This window comes from Drosophila innubila, chromosome X, assembly GCF_004354385.1.
Source record: "Drosophila innubila isolate TH190305 chromosome X, UK_Dinn_1.0, whole genome shotgun sequence".
Taxonomy (NCBI): Eukaryota; Metazoa; Arthropoda; class Insecta; order Diptera; family Drosophilidae; genus Drosophila; species Drosophila innubila.
Window position 1 is genome coordinate 24,714,761 of NC_047626.1, and position 17,143 is coordinate 24,731,903.

Consider the following 17,143-nt stretch of genomic DNA (forward strand, 5'->3'; position numbering starts at 1 on the left):
AAATCAGCTGAGCCGTCTCAACACTGACGGCCAGCACAGATAAAAATTGCAAATTTAAAAATGCAAAAAACTCAATAAAGAATTCATAATTTAATGTAAATTAAAATTAGAAACTATACAAAATGAAGGTTAACATTTCAATAAAGGTTTGAAGATTGTCAGCCCTCGGGAAGAGAAGTTAGAAAATTTAATTATAAAAAAAAAAATTATCGAAAAATCAAGAAAATTCTAATAAAAAAAAAAAACCATGCAAAAATTTAAAAAATTCTAGAAAAGAAAACCCCGAACTTAAGTACAAAAATGAAAAACATCCAATTTCAGAAATGAACTTATATTTTTAAGTACAAAAAATCAAACCAGATCGGGAAATTTTGCAGTGTGGCAGCCTTTGCACCGGGTGGCAAACTTCTAGACCCAGTGCTGGCAAGTTTTTAGAGGGAATAGCTGTTTCTGTCTAGAAACCATCTAAATTTGTTACTGCGAGCAGAAATATGAATAGCAAAACTTTGCTGAATATACACTTGAAATAGCCAAATTTCCAGCTAATAGCAATTTTTAAATTTTCTGTTAAACGAATTCTGAAAATGGCCAGATCTAGCTAATTAATAGCTAAGTTGGCAACAGTGCACAACTCTGGGCTGGCGCAAATAAAATAAAATATTGTGTTTTTTTTTTTGTGTTTGATGTTTTAATAAAATGCACATTAAGCAGGTTAGTAATCGTTGGTTTACTAAGTAAAAACCTCCTGCTTACAATCCAATCATTTCAGATTATAATACAAGGCTTTAAAAGTTACAAGGACCAGACGGTTGTGGAGCCATTTGATAAGCGTCATAACGTTGTTGTTGGACGCAATGGTTCTGGCAAAAGTAATTTCTTCTATGGTAAGTTTGTTTGTTTATACATGTAAACATGCTGTTGCTAATTGTGCTTGCTTTTATGCTATGCAGCTATACAATTTGTGCTAAGCGATGAGTTTACGCATCTGCGTCCGGAGCAGCGCCAGGCACTGTTGCACGAGGGAACAGGAGCCCGAGTTATTTCGGCCTATGTGGAGATTATATTTGACAATTCGGACAATCGTGTGCCTGTAAGTAACGGGCACTTTCATTAGAAACTTACATATATCAAATAATTCTTATTTACATGCAGATCGACAAGGAAGAGATTTACTTGAGGCGCGTCATTGGAGCCAAGAAGGATCAGTATTTTTTGAACAAAAAGGTGGTGCCCCGCAATGAAGTGGTCAATCTACTGGAGTCGGCTGGCTTCTCCAGCTCCAATCCCTACTATATTGTCAAACAGGGTAAAATCAATCAAATGGCCACCGCAGCGGACTCCTATCGATTGAAACTGCTCCGTGAGGTGGCGGGAACACGTGTCTACGATGAGCGCAAGGAGGAATCGTTGAATTTGCTGCGCGAAACCGATGGCAAGGTGGAGAAGATTAGCGAATATCTCAAAACAATTGAGGACAGATTGCAGACTCTTGAGGAGGAGAAAGAGGAGCTGAAAGAGTATCAAAAGTGGGACAAAACAAGGCGAACTCTCGAGTACATACGCTACGAAACGGAGCTGAAGGATACGCGACGTGCTCTGGAGGAACTGCTGCTGCAACGCAAATCCTCCTCGGACAAGAAGAAGAACTACAACATTGAGATTCAGAAGGCGCAGGAGAAGATCAAGGAGGTGCAAAAGAATCTGAAGGAGGCGAAGAAAAAGGTACTCAGCACCAAGGAGGAACGCTCGGTGCTCATGACCGAACAACAGCAATTGCTAAGAGAGAAAACCAAATTGGATCTAACCATTGTCGATTTGAATGATGAAGTGCAGGGTGACAACAAGTCCAAGGAACGCGCCGACCAGGAGCTAAAGAATCTCAAAGTAACAATTGCTGAGCGAGAGAACGAACTGGATGATGTGAAGCCGAAATACGAGTCAATGAAACGCAAGGAGGAGGACTGTTCCCGTGAACTGCAGCTGAAGGAGCAGAAGCGCAAGGAGCTCTATGCCAAACAGGGTCGTGGCTCGCAGTTCTCGTCGCGTGAGGATCGCGACAAGTGGATACACAATGAGCTCAAGTCGATAAGCAAACAGACAAAGGATAAGATCAATCATCATGCCAAGCTGGTGGAGGACCTGAAAAAGGATGCCACCTCCGAGAAAGATCTGGGCACCAAGATCGAAGAGCATTCGTCGGAGCTGGAGCAACTGCGTCTCCAAATCGATGAGCACAATAAAAAGTACTATGAGCTTAAGAAAACCAAGGATCATCATCAGTCGATGCGCAACGAGCTGTGGCGAAAGGAGACCCAGATGACCCAACAGCTGCAGACACAAAAGGAGGAGCTATCACGAGCGGATCAGGCACTACGCAGCATGGCCGGCAAGCCCATACTTAACGGATGCGATTCCGTGCGCAAGGTGCTCGACAGTTTCGTCGAACGTGGCGGACAATCGGCAGCGATAGCCAGAGCATATTATGGCCCAGTGATTGAGAACTTTAGCTGCGACAAGACGATCTATACGGCCGTCGAGGTGACCGCTGCGAATCGTTTGTTCCATCACATTGTGGAGTCGGAATACGAGGGAACACAGATACTCAAGGAGATGAACAAACTGAAGCTGCCCGGCGAAGTGACCTTCATGCCGCTGAATCGTCTCCAGGTTAAGATCCATGACTATCCCGATGATCCCGATTCGATACCCATGATATCCAAGCTCAAATACGATGAGCAGCATGACAAGGCGTTGCGCTACATCTTTGGCAAGACGCTCATCTGTCGTAATTTGGAGCGTGCCACGGAGCTGGCCAAGAGCACGGGTCTCGACTGTGTCACACTGGATGGGGATCAGGTGTCGTCGAAGGGTTCCCTCACCGGCGGCTACTTTAACACATCCCGGTCGCGTCTCGAGATGCAAAAGAAACGCACCGAGTACACACAACAGATTACCGAGTTCGAGAAGAAGCTGAGCAAGTTGCGCAACGAGCTCAAATCGACGGAGAACAACATCAATTCAATTGTGTCCGAGATGCAAAAGACGGAGACAAAGCAGGGCAAATCCAAGGATGTCTTTGAGAAGGTGCAGGGCGAGATACGCTTGATGAAGGAGGAACTGGTGCGCATCGAGAAATATCGGGCACCCAAGGAACGTTCCCTTGCCCAGTGCAAGGCATCGCTGGAGGCGATGAATAGCACCAAATCCAGTCTGGAGGCGGAACTCAAGCAGGAGTTGATGTCAACGCTTTCCGTGCAGGATCAACGTGAGATTGATCAACTCAACGATGATATACGTCGTCTCAACCAGGAGAACAAGGAAGCCTTCACCCAACGTATGCAGCTGGAGGTGCGCAAGAATAAACTGGACAATTTGTTGATCAACAATCTGTTCAGGCGACGGGATGAGCTGATCCAGGCGCTGCAGGAGATCTCTGTGGAGGATCGCAAGCGTAAGCTGAACAATTGCAAAACGGAGCTGGTGTCCACGGAGAAGCGTATCAAGAAGGTCAATGCGGATCTGGAAGAGATCGAGAAGCGGGTCAATGAGGCGGTCCAACTGCAAAAGGAGCTGCAACAGGAGCTGGAGACGCATGTGCGCAAGGAGAAGGAGGCGGAGGAGAATATCAACAAGGATAGCAAACAATTGGAAAAGTGGACGACCAAAGAGAATATGCTGAATCAGAAGATCGATGAGTGCACCGAAAAGATAGCCAGTTTGGGTGCACTGCCCCAAGTGGATGCCGCCTACAGTCGCATCTCGCTGAAGAACATCTTCAAGGAACTGGAGAAGGCCAATCAGCATCTAAAGAAATACAATCATGTTAACAAAAAGGCACTCGATCAATTCTTAAGCTTCTCCGAGCAGAAGGAGAAGCTCTACAGGCGCAAAGAGGAGCTCGATATTGGCGATCAAAAGATCCACATGCTCATCCAATCCCTCGAGATGCAAAAGGTCGAGGCGATACAATTTACATTCAAACAGGTTGCCCAAAACTTTACCAAGGTCTTTAAGAAGCTGGTGCCCCAAGGTGCCGGATATTTGATACTCAAGACAAAGGACAACGAGGGCGAGGAGATGGAGAAGGAGGTGGCCAATTCCGATGCATTCACGGGCATTGGCATACGTGTCTCATTCACCGGCATCGATGCGGAAATGCGTGAAATGAATCAACTGTCCGGTGGACAAAAATCTCTCGTTGCACTTGCCCTCATCTTCTCCATACAGAAATGCGATCCAGCTCCGTTCTATCTATTTGATGAGATCGATCAGGTGAGAGAGATTTGTCTATGCCAATTTCGAATTTCTTGATTAAGTATTTGTTCATTTAATTTGCTTGACAGGCACTGGATGCAATGCATCGCAAGGCGGTGGCCGATATGATACACGAGTTGAGCGACACCGCACAATTTATTACGACCACGTTCCGGCCGGAGCTTCTCGAGAATGCCCATAAATTCTATGGTGTGCGCTTTCGGAATAAGGTCAGCCACATTGATTGTGTTACCCGCGAGCAGGCCAAGGACTTTGTTGAGGATGATAACACACACGCTTAGACACTTCCCATCCCCTCCCAAACATCCCACTGCTCCTCTTCCTCCACCTCCTCCACGTCACATTCAAGCATTTCTTAATGATTAGTTTTAATTGGTATTATTTTTTTCCTTGATTCTCCTTAAACAAACGAACATTATTTATAGTCCTGTAATTGTAATTGTTCAGCTATGCAGCTTGTATGTCAGCGAGTCTTGCTCCGATCAAGCAATCGCTGTTTATATGTGCACTTTGAATAAAATGACACAGAGAAATCTTATGCCATATGGATTAATCTTTCTCAAATTTACAAAATACAAAATTACGCTAACACTATAGGTATTCGAGAGTATAATCGAATATATTTAATATGGTTCTACAAAAACTAAATTTTCAAGATCATATAGTAATTCGATATTCAATAAATTTGGATGGAATTTAAAGAACAATATGAAAGGCACAACTTTTATGTTTGATTGACATATCTCAAGAAGCAAACAAGTTTTTTTTACTACAACTTTATTGATCTGAATTAATGACATAGATCTTTTTTCTTTGGCGAAAATGTAGAAAGTTCCTCCAAGCAAATATGATAAGATAATGTGGCTTATAAAATTCTTTAGTTTTATTGAGTTACAAAAACATGTCATGAGATTAACAATCAACTGCTTAATTAATTTTTATAAATATATATATATGTAGAAAACTCTATGTCCACACTGATTTACTGATTGACTGACTGACTGATCATTGTGGAGCCCAAACGGTAAGAGCTACAAGGCTGAAATTTTTACACAACATACATCTCTTAATTTTAAAATATATAAATATGTCTCAATCTGTTTCTTTTAATTTTGTGCTAAATGCATCATCATATTGGCACATCATCATCTTGTATCCTCGATCAGCTCCTGACTGGCATTGATGGCAAAGATGACAGAGAAGCACATGCCCACAGTGTCCACCTCGAGTGTTGTGATATTGAAACTCAGCGTTAGACGCCAGAGCACAAAGTGATTAAGCATAACCAAAAGGCCCAATCCCAATGACCACCAATATTCATTCACTGTGGCAATGCGCCACAGGCAATACATGTTCCACAGTACGCACAACGTATGATTGATGCGCTCCAGCTTGCCCAGCACCTGGGCCAACGTTGTCTTCTCGTTCAGGCACCGTCTAACAGCTGTCAGCAACAACACGCCGGCAAACAAGCCCAGGACAACACATCGCCAGTTGAATCCTCCAATCAGTTTGATGTCACCGATGATGCTCTGCATCTGGCCTATGATTAGTGTTACGAATATGGCCGGCGAATAGCGCAACGATTGCTCGCAAATGCGACGCTGCACCTGGCCGGGATTGGGATGCGTGTAGCGCAGAATGCAAAACACGCTGTGTGCAAACAACAAACCATAACCGGCAAGTGCATGACGGTCAATGCTGTAGTGTTTAAGTGCCCATCCTGAGCTGACGGCCAATACGAAGTTTAGCAGGCCCAAGGATAGCTTGCAAGAAATATTACCGGCGGCATTTAAAGCCATTAAGTAAGACAGGTGGTCAAAACAAACCACAAAAATTGAAAACTGATAGCGCTATTGTTGTTGTTGTTATTATTATTGCTAACAGCAGTGCTGCCAACTTTGTAGCCGTTCTGAACAGGGTGGTAGTCTTGAATCCCAGAAAAATATCGATAGTTTGAACGTTAACCTTTCTATTCAATAAAAAAGTGCGATATTAAAAACGAGAAATTATTCAAAAATTTATCTTTTTATGTACTTGTTCTTAATTTTAAATTTTGTCGAAATTTTAAAATTCATTTAGAATTAAATTTCAAGAGGGGTAATTAACTTCAAAGCATCATAAAAATTAACTCCCTCATTTTATCTAGTTTAAAATTTTAAATTTTCTGTAAAAACCTTAACTTGTTGCTAAATTATTGCTAAAAAGTTAAGTTTTAAAATTAAATCTATATTTCACAATTAAACGGTTTTTTGCAGTGAGACCATGGTGTTAAAAATACAAAATACCAGCCAGTGACAAAATATCAATCACTGTTTAAGTCACTGCTACTCGTGACAAGTAGCAGTGACACAAATATTGCTCAACTCTAAACTGAAGCAAAACAGCTCGTTTTTATTTAAGTTGCTTTTGGAATATACCTACCCAAAATAATTGACGCGTGTTTTATATTTTATTAAACGACGCAGACTTTTTTCAGATAATAAACGAATAAAAAAAAATACCAAACATAGCGAACGCTCACGCACGAAGTGCGTTAATTGTGTTTTATAGGACGCGCGCGTGAAATTTGTATTTGTTTTTGTTTATGCATTTCGTTGCTGTCTTTTTTTTTTTGTTCTGATTGAACTGATACAGTTAATTGGAAGAACGCCATCAAGATGGCGGATCCAAGTGCATTCAAACTGTTTCGAACTGTCGATCCGTCCACAGTGAATGTGCCGATAAAGGAGAAATTTGCCAAACTGACGCTATCATCGAACAAGCAAAAGCAATTGGAAAAGGTGAAGGAGAAGGACAAGGAAAAAGCAGAGTCAAAGAGTATAGAAAGGAAATCTTATGAGCATCCGTTGCTGCGCAGCGACTCCTCATCTTCAGTTGTTGTTGTAATGGGATTGGAGGATAGCACGCCGAAGAGTTTGCACCTGGATGATGTCTCTGATTATATGGAAGCATTGCAACTAAGTGGCGATGGTTGCACACAGCGAACTCTGGATGCGGATGTGGAGCAGCTATCCACAGAAGTCTCCAACTTGACAATGCAGCCAAAGGCAAAGCAGCAGCCGCAACAGGAGATCTCAATTTGCATAACAACCACAACAGAGGACGAGGATGAGAATTCATGCATTACCATATCGGATACAAGTGATAGTGAGTGTGATCCTGCCCAGGGCAGGAATGATGAGCGGCAGGAGCAGGTGGAGGTGGAGGAGAGCATGGCAGTCAGTGAACAGCCAGCTGGAGAACTACTTGGCCTGCCATTGACCACTGACAAGGCGGAACGCATTGAGGCGTTCCTGCGTGACGTGTCCTTCGAGCGGCGTCGTGGATTTGCCGACATATCGACGGATCAGCTGCACCACTCGCGCTTGGCCAGCGCGGACACGGAGTCCATGAGTCAGGACATTGACTGCACCCAGTTGCCAAGCTCGCCCGCATTCCACTCGACCAAGAGGCCGCTGGACAGCAGCAAGTTGCTGGCGGATGATGAAACCGTGGTGAATACAGTTTGCTCCGAGGAACTGCTTGAAGCGGATCAGGAACCGGAGCCGGATAGCAGCAAGCGACTGGCGGCTAATGACACCGAGGTGAACACCATGTGCTCCGAGGAGCAGCTAGAGCAGAAGAGCAGCAAGCGACTGGCAGCCAATGACACCGAAGTGAACACACCCGAATCACTGGATGAATCACTGGCAGAGCTGTCTGGCCAACACTCCACACTGAACGATGTGGATCCAAATGAATCGATTACCATACCGGAGACCTGCAGCGAGGCAGAGCAATCTCCAGCCAGACCCAGCTCGGCAACATCAACAGGAACGGGAGAGACAGAGACAGAGGCGGTCACGCCTGCCATTCAAGTGAGCAGCATCAATATATCGGCGAAGATCAACATTAAGATACACATACCCAACATGGACTCGAGCTCGGCTGAATCCGATGCAGATGCGGATCCAGATGCAGATGCCAATGATAACTATGTGGAGAGTGACAAACAAGAGCAACAGCGACAACAACAACAACAACAGGAGAAGGAGCGCTCCATGTTAAAGGAAGATGCATCTGAGGATGAGCAATTTCTGACAAATGCCGAACAGCTGCTGAATCAACTATACGGCAGATCCTGGCAAACTCCGGATGTTATACGCACACTCAAACGCTCCAGCGGCAGCGGTGGCAAGGTGGCAGCTCCAGCTCCAACTCCAACTGTGGACCGTACACCACTCACGGAGATTAGACGCCAGCCCAGATCACGTCGTGGGGCAGCAACAACGGCCAAGAAGCGAATTCCAAGGGACACGCCTAATGAGAGTGGCCTGGGTGACTTTAGTCTTTGTAAGCATCTGGAATCCTCAATTGTCTAGGCTATCATTTATATCTGATCTTCCATTTTATCTTTTAGTTAAGCGTGCGTTGCATTCCACAAAGCTGAACTCGACGCATTTGCCGACGGCGGCAAGAACTGAGAAAGCAGCTAGCAAACAACGTGTCCGCACCAACCATGTGCACGAGGATCGCTGGCGTGCTCTTGTCGACTCGGACAGCGGCGAAGATGCCTCCGATGACGAGGACGCGGATGCAACAAACTCCGACTCTAGTGAGGAAAACCATCAAGATGATGGCCATGTCACTTATTTGGATCTAACCAAGCCCGAGGTGGAGGTGGTCAGCAGTCCCGATGATGCAACTGAAAAAAAATGTAGGTGCCTTATAGAGGAAAAAGAGAAAGAGAGAAAGATATAAGATAGAGAATATCTTGAAAGATAGAGTATAACGATATGAGCCTTATGTAGACCTAAAAAGAAATATCCTTTCCCTGGGATAGTTAGAGACTATCATTTAACGCATCCAAATAAGACTGACACCCAGAAGATTAAATTTGTATTAAATTTCGAATACTTGTTCCAATAACAGCTTTATAATATAGTCAGCCGATTTGAACCAACTTCGTTCAGTATAAATAAGACCAACATCAAATGCATATCCCATCAGTTTGGTAAAGATATTTCGTAAAATAAATAAGTTAAATTTCGCCCGATCGGTGCTATGGTAGCTATATGATATAGTGGTCCAGTCTTAAAAAAAAAAAAATAACTTGATCTGCTTGCAATATAGCGGAACATACATACCAAGTTTGGTGTTTCTAGCTCTTATAGTCTCTGAGATCTAAGTGCTCATAGAGATGGACGGACGTCAGGACAGACGGACATTGCTATATCGGCACGGCAATTGATGCTGATCAAGAATATATATACTTTGTAGAGTCTGCCAGTGGCGTACCTGCTTGTTACTTACATTTTTTTTTTAAACCTGCTTTTTTTTAAATAGAAAAAGTAGGGAAAGTAGGTAGAGAACAACAGTTAACGCATCCAAATACACAATCTGCGAGTTTGATTAAGATATCTCTAGAAAAAACAAAGTTTTTCAAACCTACGTTTAAAGAACCCAATGGAATATGAAATCTTTTAGCTGTCCAAGAGTATTATTTATCAATTTTTTGATTTTTGCAGCTCCCGGTTTTCCTAAGAAACTTGATGACATCCTGCGTACTTGTCGTGCCACAGTAAAGCCCAAATTGTGCGCTACTCCTGTCACTCCAATAACTACAAATCCGACGCGTCGTCAGCTTTTTACGCCAATTACTGGATATGAGGATGATAAGGAAGCCAAGATGATTGTGGAGCAGGCACTCGATTTGGATAGCTTGGATCAACTGGAGAATGTCTATATGCCGGGCACAAATGTTCATAAGCGTGTACAGGAAGTAAGAAAGCAATTGGGCATAGCAACTGAATCGCCAAAGCCAAAGCCCAACTTCAAGATGCCGACGCCAAAGGCAACACCAATTGCCAAGTCCATGGAACGCAACAAGAAGGTGGAAACACCAAAGCTTGATAGGAATCGGAAATGCAGCTTTATCAAGTCCCTGGATAGCAATATAGGCCGTGAATATTGCGACAATGAGGCATACTTTTTTCGAGAGAACTTTAATCGGAACAAGGAGGATTTGGCAAAGCGTCTGTACAGCATCTACAATGCTGAGGTCTTTGATAACAAACTGGATGTGCCGATCACCTGGTCGAAACTGCTCCGCAATACAGCAGGCAGGTGTAAGAATAAGCGCAGGTGCGTAACGGTTACATTTTGTATAATAAATATTGTAAAATATGAATAATTTTAATTCATACTTTTCCATTTCTTTAAATTTTCGTAATATATCGCATTTAAAAATCATAAAGAACGACTCTTATTTTAAATGTATATTAAAAACATTTAAAATACAATTTTATCTACATTTTTTGTAACAAAAATTTAAGTTATTCTATGATTTTTAAATAAATTTTGATTTCATTTGTTTCAGTTTTAATTTTATACCCGTTGCTTAAAAAATAAGTAAAAGGGTATATTGTGTTCGCTGGAATGTATGTAACAGAAAGAAGGAGGCATCTCCGACCCCATAAAGTATATATATTCTTGATCAGCATCAACAGCCGAGTCGATATAGCCCTGTGTATCTGTCCGTCCGTCTGTGTGAGCGCCTAGATCTCAGAGACTATAAAAAAACCACCAAATCCACACTTCTTAAGATAATAAAGTTTTTATGGTTATTAAATTTATCAAGAAATTTTATCTATTATCCCACTGAATCGCATCAAGATCTGACAAGAAGAACGGCAGATATGGCAATTTAATGTTTTCAAAGTAATACAAGAAATTTCTTTAAAGTACTTTTATATATATTGAAATAAGTTAAGGGTATCCTATGGTCGGGACCTCGACTAAAGCCTTTCCCACTTGTTTTAATTTATTAACTTTTATTTGCAGGCTCAATGTGCGCAACAGCGTTGTGGAGCTGAGTGTGAAGGTTTTGACTAGTGCGGATCGCTTGCGATGCACGCTTATCCATGAGCTGTGCCATGCCGCTGCCTGGATATTCAATGGCGAGGGCGGACACGGACGCACCTGGAAGATGTGGGCACAGAGGGCCATGAATGCACTTCCCGATCTGCCGCCCATCGAGCGGTGCCACAACTATGCCATCGAATTCAAATACACCTATAGGTGTAATACTTGTAACGTTGAGTAAGTGTCGCTGATCCCCAGATGATCTGAGCATTCAAGTTAAAATCCTTGTATTTTTTCAACAGATCTCATTCCCACACCCGATCTCGTAAAGTGGAGGATCTTCGTTGCCGTAGGTGCTCAGGACCCATCACGCTGCAGTTAAACAAAAAGGACAAACAAGGGAATGTTGTGGCTACGCCAGTGCGCGAGGCGACTGGATTCGCCAAATATGTTAAAGATAACTTTAAGAAGCACAAACGCGACAATCTCACAGCCGCCCAGGTGATGCGCATCTTGAGTGTCGAGTACGCCAAGGAGAAGAACGCAGATCAAAATTCAAATAAAGAAGCAGCTGAATCCCAAACCGCGATCGCCAATCGAGTGGAAGCATTATTGGTAATAGACTAAGAAGATAAACAACATGACAATGACTGAACATCTCGGCTGAAAAGCACAATGTAAACATGTTTTAAAGTTCATATATACAATGTATATTTTTTTATTTACATTTACAATAGATTTAAGTGTTTCTTATTAAATAAACGAAACAGTTTCAAAACCAGTGTTGAACAATTAATCGGTTCTCAGTAGCAAAGACGATAGTACGACTATCGTGTGTTATCGATGTTATACAAGCGGCCAATACTTACATCACGATAGGTTTTGTTTATAAAAACAGTAGCAATATATTGAATTAAACGGGGAAATTTACGAATAATATTGCATATATAGCACGAATAAAGACGTGTATGGCATATAAATGATTTACAATACGACTTGTGACACGATAGATAGGCAAGTCGAGCAATAGTGACATCGCAAATTGCTTGTCAGTGTCATCACTTACACACACACGCACGCAATCGTAAACATTATTTAGTTGCAGAACCGAACACGTCAGCTACGCGGATTAGGATTGATTGACAAACATTTTGTTTTGATCATTCCAAATCAGTTGATTTATTGCCCTTGGTTACACGTTACTACAGGGAATTTCAATTTATTAATTGGCTGTCTCAATTACTGCTGCATTAAAATGGTAAGCACAATCCCACACACACAGGCACACACGCATTTACGCACGCATACATGCAGACGCGTCAACGTCGCCGGATTTTGGCTAATCTCATTTAACGTTTACTTTTTCTTTTAGGTACTCATTGCTGCGGCAGTCTGCACAAAGAATGGCAAGGGTAAGCATAAGCATGAATAATATATATTTTTAATATATCTATAATTTGAATTTGAACCCTACACACACACACACAACACACAACACACACACACGCAGTCATATTGTCACGTCAGTTCGTGGAGATGACGAAGGCGCGCATCGAGGGGCTGCTAGCGGCGTTCCCCAAACTGATGACCGCCGGGAAGCAGCACACGTATGTGGAAACAGATTCGGTGCGCTACGTCTATCAGCCGATGGAGAAGCTCTACATGCTGCTGATCACCACAAAGGCCAGCAACATACTGGAGGATTTGGAAACACTTCGTCTCTTCTCCAAAGTGGTGAGTGAATCGTCATGCTTCATTCCCTTCTCAAGGGTATAGAAAGTATATTTACTCCTGATCAGCATCAACAGTGGCTCTCAGCTTATTTGAACCACTAGACAAAATTGTATATTTTAATGTGAAATAGATTTAACTACAATTTGTTAATGGTAATCGGAATCGCAATCCTTAACCGATTGCAATTGGTAATTGTAACTGAAAAACTTACTGAAGAAACACTTTTTTCTTATACCAAAACCGAAATTATTCAAACCGATATGACCGATTAGTAACCGATTCATGTATAATGGCTAGTTTCGGCTCAATCAAGAACTAAATTCAATTATTTTGTTAAAATGTCATCATTGGCTTTCAAATTAATTTTGATTTTAATTTTGAAAATTGATAATTTTTTAAATTAAAGAATTTTTGTTTATATAGAACTTTTTATAACATTTCCACCACTTTTTTTTTGAACCGAAATCATAACGGTATTCCGAAACTGAAATAAACAAATATTCGGTAACCGATTTTGAGTAACCGAATACCAAAATACCAACATAACCGAAACCCTAACTCAAACCGATATTCGATTCGGTTTGATACCCTGTGTATTTCATAGTCAAGCACTTTCTTTTGCTTTTATGTTTATTCTAATATTGTGCCACTTTGCTGTTCTTATTCCCCTGTAGATACCAGAGTACAGCCACTCGCTGGACGAGAAGGAGATTGTGGAGAATGCTTTTAATTTGATATTCGCCTTTGATGAGATTGTCGCACTTGGCTACAGGGAGAGCGTTAATCTGGCACAGATCAAGACCTTTGTGGAGATGGACTCGCATGAGGAGAAGGTCTACCAGGCGGTGCGTCAGACACAGGAGCGTGAGGCGCGTCAAAAGATGCGTGAGAAGGCCAAGGAGCTGCAGCGTCAGCGCATGGAGGCCACCAAACGTGGTGGTCCATCAATGGGCGGCATGGGCGGTCGCAGCGGCGGCTTCAGTTCCGATAGCTTTGGCAGCAGCGGCGTCAGCAGTGGATCAGGCGGCGGCGGCGGTGGCGGTGCACCATCAATTGAGATGGACAACAAACCGGTGGCCAGCAAGGCGGCACAGTTAGTCACAGACCTAAACTGTTCACTGTAAATTTAATCTTAATTAATCAATTTGTTGTGATAATTCACAGAAAGCCCGCATCGCGTAATGCTCTGAAGTTGGGTGGCAAGTCCAAGGATGTGGACAGCTTTGTGGATCAGCTGAAAAGCGAGGGAGAGAAGATTGCCAACCTGGCACCAGCTGTTGCTGCTGGCAGTGCCGGAGCAGCGGCTAGCGCCAGTGCAGCTGCCAAGGCTAAAATCTCAGCGGATATTCATACAGAAAGGTGCGTCTCTAACTCTTAAATGGGATGCCAATTTGGTTCAGCTGTTGATTCTGCTTTATTGCAGTGTACATCTCAAAATGGAGGATAAGCTGGTGGTGCGTCTGGGACGCGATGGTGGCGTCCAACAATTTGAACTGTCCGGTTTGCTAACGTTGCGCATTACGGATGAGAATCTGGGACGCATCAAGGTCAAGTTGGCCAATAACGATACGCAGGGCATACAGATGCAAACGCATCCCAATGTCGACAAGGAGCTGTTTAAGTCACGCGCCATGATTGGACTCAAGAATCCGGCCAAGCCGTTCCCCTTGAATACCGATGTCGGTGTGCTCAAGTGGCGTTTCATCACACAGGACGAATCGGCCATACCATTGACCAGTAAGTGACGACGCTGTGGACACCAGTGCATCTCTTTCACACAGCTTGCTTGCCATCTCTTTCTAATTCATAGTTAACTGCTGGCCATCCGATAACGGAGAAGGCGGTTGCGATGTGAACATTGAATACGAACTGGAGGCACAACATCTGGAACTACAGGATGTGGCCATTATTATACCATTGCCGTAAGTATTCAACCTGTTGCATCTGCTAGAGAGTTGTCCTATTAATATGCGTGTTTACAGATTGAATGTTCAACCGTCGGTCGCCGAATACGATGGCACCTACAACTATGATGCACGCAAGCATGTGCTGCAGTGGCACATTCCCATCATTGATGCCGCCAACAAGTCCGGGTCAATGGAGTTCAGCTGCAGTGCCTCCATACCGGGTGACTTCTTCCCCTTGCAGGTGTCGTTCGTCTCCAAGACGCCCTATGCGGCAATCAGAGCACTAGATGTGGTCCATGTCGAGAATGATGCCTCCGTCAAGTATTCAAGTGAAACGATTCTGTTTGTAGAGAAATATGAAATTGTTTAGGGCCCAAACACACACACACACACACCTACAATAACGGCAGTAGTAGTATACTTAGTATCAATACATACCTTTATATTTTTGAAGCGGTTTTTTTTCGCAATATGTACGATTATATAAATGTTAAAGCTATATATATATATATATAAATATTATACATATATTTTAACGACTCTTGTGAAGTTGAAGTCCACGGTCAACCGTAAATTCCAAATGTCGTGCTCCACAACCATCATCATAGAATATAACACATAAAAATATATAATTCAACTTCTATCTTGATTTGAAATAAACAAAGCGGAAAAAGCATTATAAGCATATTGTTAATTATGGTAAAAGTTGTTTGTTTACCGCCAAAGCAAGCAAATAAATTGCTACATAATTAAGCGTATTTTTATGTTAAATGCCAATAATAAAATATAATTCATCTAATCAATTTTAAGTTGCCTGAAAATTTGAATTTTGATAAATATAAATTATTATTTTTGTGTTTGTGTATCGTTTTTAAAAATATATTTTAGATATTCAAAATATCGATGTTTTTAACAATTGCTAAGTAATGTGAACTTTGTGGAATTTTGCAATACTGTTTGCAGCGAGTTGGCAGCCTCCATACATTTCTGATAGCGAATTATCGATAGTCAATTTCTTAACTAGCATTGTTTTGGTTTATTCTTTGTTTTCATTTTAACATCTGTTGGACTATTGCGATACAACAAATGGAGCAGAAGCTGGAAAAAGTGCTCAACGAAATGTGGGTGTGGTACGGCCAATTCAACAAATTACTAACTTTACTTTACTTGCAGCGTCACACAACAAGACACTGTGGGTGCATTGCTAGCAAATCGACAAGGCTTATGCTTAGGTGGTGAGTAAAACTTTAATTAACATGAAACGTGATCATGCGATCGCTTTAATGTTGCTAATGCACTGTTTCGTAGCCAAGGGCAATATTAATCCCAATGTTTCCGGCATCGGGATGGCCATATCCAAGCAGGTTGACAAACTGGAGCCAAATGTCAGTGTTCCAGCCACCATTTGCCTTTACAGTGGCAATAAGTGAGTAGAATTTATTTAAATTGCAGCTACAATATTCAATACAAATCCTTTTTACAGGCGCTGTGTTATACAAAAGGATGGCGAAATCACTGGCATTATTTACAAGCAAACAACAACAGCGGCAACTTCGGCGAGCAATTAACAATTGCATTTACAAGCAGTCTTAGGCCCCATAAAAGACATATTTCTTCCAAGTGCATTGCAACAGCACCAACAACAACAGCAACAACAGCAACAGCAACACCAGCAACACTAGCAACAACAGCAACAACCAAAGCAACTGTAGAATCATTGCCACAAGGAGAGCCATTGCAATTATTTATTAGGTTGAGCTGTTAGTCTTGTTAATTTGTTTTAAATGGCAATCCGCATATTGTTTATCCATTACTTAATACATATTTATATATAATGGCTCTATTGTTTCGTAGCCTTAAGCCAAATCGATTATGTGCGATATATACCCGTTATACATATATCTGAAAATTTTATATTTATCCAAGCTTTATTCAATATTTAGCAGTCATATGTATATATACATTTTGTACGATTAAGCCTGAAAGTGATCAAAGCATAGATACATATATAAACTTAAAGCCTATTCCGAATTCCGATTTCGATTTCTCTTTAGTTTTTGCTATATTTCACCATGAATATGTTTCAGTTATTTTAAGCACCTTCTACGATTATCAACAATTTATTATTATTATACGTTAATTGAGTTTATCCATAATTTTTCAGCTTCCTTTCCAACTATTAAAAATAAATTGTAATTTTATTTCTTGTTTATAATTTCCAATGTGCCGAGTTCGGAAATGGCCCGAAAAATATATTGTAATAGCCAAAAATGCTGAATTTACAATGACTTTCAATTGCCTGACATTGAACTTTTGGTTTAAATGTTGATAATCTGAGTACATTTAAATATCCATTAATATAAATGAAAATATTGTGACGT

At 41.8% G+C, this 17,143-nt stretch overlaps 6 protein-coding genes across 6 annotated transcripts in view; 4 read left to right on the forward strand and 2 right to left on the reverse strand.

Moving 5' to 3' along the window:
- The first annotated feature begins 668 nt into the window (after positions 1 to 668).
- On the forward strand, positions 669 to 4,813 carry LOC117781387 (structural maintenance of chromosomes protein 3). The gene is made up of 5 exons (XM_034618142.1): positions 669 to 711; positions 770 to 884; positions 951 to 1,090; positions 1,153 to 4,272; positions 4,344 to 4,813. The coding sequence occupies exons 1-5, from the start codon at positions 697 to 699 to the stop codon at positions 4,554 to 4,556; spliced, it is 3,603 nt and encodes a 1,200-aa protein (XP_034474033.1). The 5' UTR covers positions 669 to 696; the 3' UTR covers positions 4,557 to 4,813.
- A 321-nt stretch (positions 4,814 to 5,134) lies between these two features.
- Positions 5,135 to 6,118, reverse strand: LOC117789012. The gene has a single exon (XM_034627999.1). The coding sequence runs from the start codon at positions 6,075 to 6,077 to the stop codon at positions 5,421 to 5,423; it is 657 nt and encodes a 218-aa protein (XP_034483890.1). The 5' UTR covers positions 6,078 to 6,118; the 3' UTR covers positions 5,135 to 5,420.
- A 691-nt stretch (positions 6,119 to 6,809) lies between these two features.
- On the forward strand, positions 6,810 to 11,899 carry LOC117793938 (acidic repeat-containing protein). Its single transcript, XM_034634397.1, has 5 exons — positions 6,810 to 8,610; positions 8,678 to 8,974; positions 9,786 to 10,401; positions 11,101 to 11,358; positions 11,424 to 11,899. Exons 1-5 carry the CDS (start codon positions 6,936 to 6,938, stop codon positions 11,746 to 11,748), a joined length of 3,171 nt encoding a protein of 1,056 aa, XP_034490288.1. The 5' UTR covers positions 6,810 to 6,935; the 3' UTR covers positions 11,749 to 11,899.
- A 12-nt stretch (positions 11,900 to 11,911) lies between these two features.
- The window catches only part of LOC117793941 (CAR1 transcription factor), a 49,416-nt gene continuing 44,184 nt past the window's right edge, over positions 11,912 to 17,143 (reverse strand). Inside the window, exon 5 of the mRNA XM_034634400.1 lies at positions 11,912 to 11,923. The gene's annotated coding sequence lies outside the window, so the exon portion shown is untranslated. The remainder of the gene's footprint in view (positions 11,924 to 17,143) is intronic.
- On the forward strand, positions 12,215 to 15,515 carry LOC117793939 (coatomer subunit delta). Its single transcript, XM_034634398.1, has 8 exons — positions 12,215 to 12,379; positions 12,494 to 12,533; positions 12,632 to 12,855; positions 13,530 to 13,948; positions 14,020 to 14,214; positions 14,279 to 14,592; positions 14,666 to 14,777; positions 14,838 to 15,515. The coding sequence occupies exons 1-8, from the start codon at positions 12,377 to 12,379 to the stop codon at positions 15,130 to 15,132; spliced, it is 1,602 nt and encodes a 533-aa protein (XP_034490289.1). The 5' UTR covers positions 12,215 to 12,376; the 3' UTR covers positions 15,133 to 15,515.
- On the forward strand, positions 15,756 to 17,040 carry LOC117793940. The gene is made up of 4 exons (XM_034634399.1): positions 15,756 to 15,883; positions 15,936 to 15,997; positions 16,071 to 16,188; positions 16,246 to 17,040. Exons 1-4 carry the CDS (start codon positions 15,849 to 15,851, stop codon positions 16,328 to 16,330), a joined length of 300 nt encoding a protein of 99 aa, XP_034490290.1. The 5' UTR covers positions 15,756 to 15,848; the 3' UTR covers positions 16,331 to 17,040.

Bases quoted from the DNA above. Each gene is read 5' to 3' on its own strand.
- LOC117781387 (XM_034618142.1), top strand. The intron at 885-950 runs GTAAGTTTGTTT...TATGCTATGCAG, and splicing joins CAAAAGTAATTTCTTCTATG to CTATACAATTTGTGCTAAGC. The intron at 4,273-4,343 runs GTGAGAGAGATT...TTTGCTTGACAG, and splicing joins TATTTGATGAGATCGATCAG to GCACTGGATGCAATGCATCG.
- LOC117789012 (XM_034627999.1), bottom strand. From the start codon at position 6,077: ATGGCTTTAAATGCCGCCGGTAATATTTCTTGCAAGCTATCCTTGGGC.
- LOC117793938 (XM_034634397.1), top strand. From the start codon at position 6,936: ATGGCGGATCCAAGTGCATTCAAACTGTTTCGAACTGTCGATCCGTCC. The intron at 8,611-8,677 runs GTAAGCATCTGG...TTTATCTTTTAG, and splicing joins CCTGGGTGACTTTAGTCTTT to TTAAGCGTGCGTTGCATTCC. The intron at 8,975-9,785 runs GTAGGTGCCTTA...TGATTTTTGCAG, and splicing joins TGATGCAACTGAAAAAAAAT to CTCCCGGTTTTCCTAAGAAA.
- LOC117793939 (XM_034634398.1), top strand. The intron at 12,856-13,529 runs GTGAGTGAATCG...ATTCCCCTGTAG, and splicing joins TTCGTCTCTTCTCCAAAGTG to ATACCAGAGTACAGCCACTC. The intron at 14,593-14,665 runs GTAAGTGACGAC...TCTAATTCATAG, and splicing joins ATCGGCCATACCATTGACCA to TTAACTGCTGGCCATCCGAT.
- LOC117793940 (XM_034634399.1), top strand. From the start codon at position 15,849: ATGGAGCAGAAGCTGGAAAAAGTGCTCAACGAAAT. The intron at 15,998-16,070 runs GTGAGTAAAACT...ACTGTTTCGTAG, and splicing joins ACAAGGCTTATGCTTAGGTG to CCAAGGGCAATATTAATCCC. The intron at 16,189-16,245 runs GTGAGTAGAATT...TCCTTTTTACAG, and splicing joins TGCCTTTACAGTGGCAATAA to GCGCTGTGTTATACAAAAGG.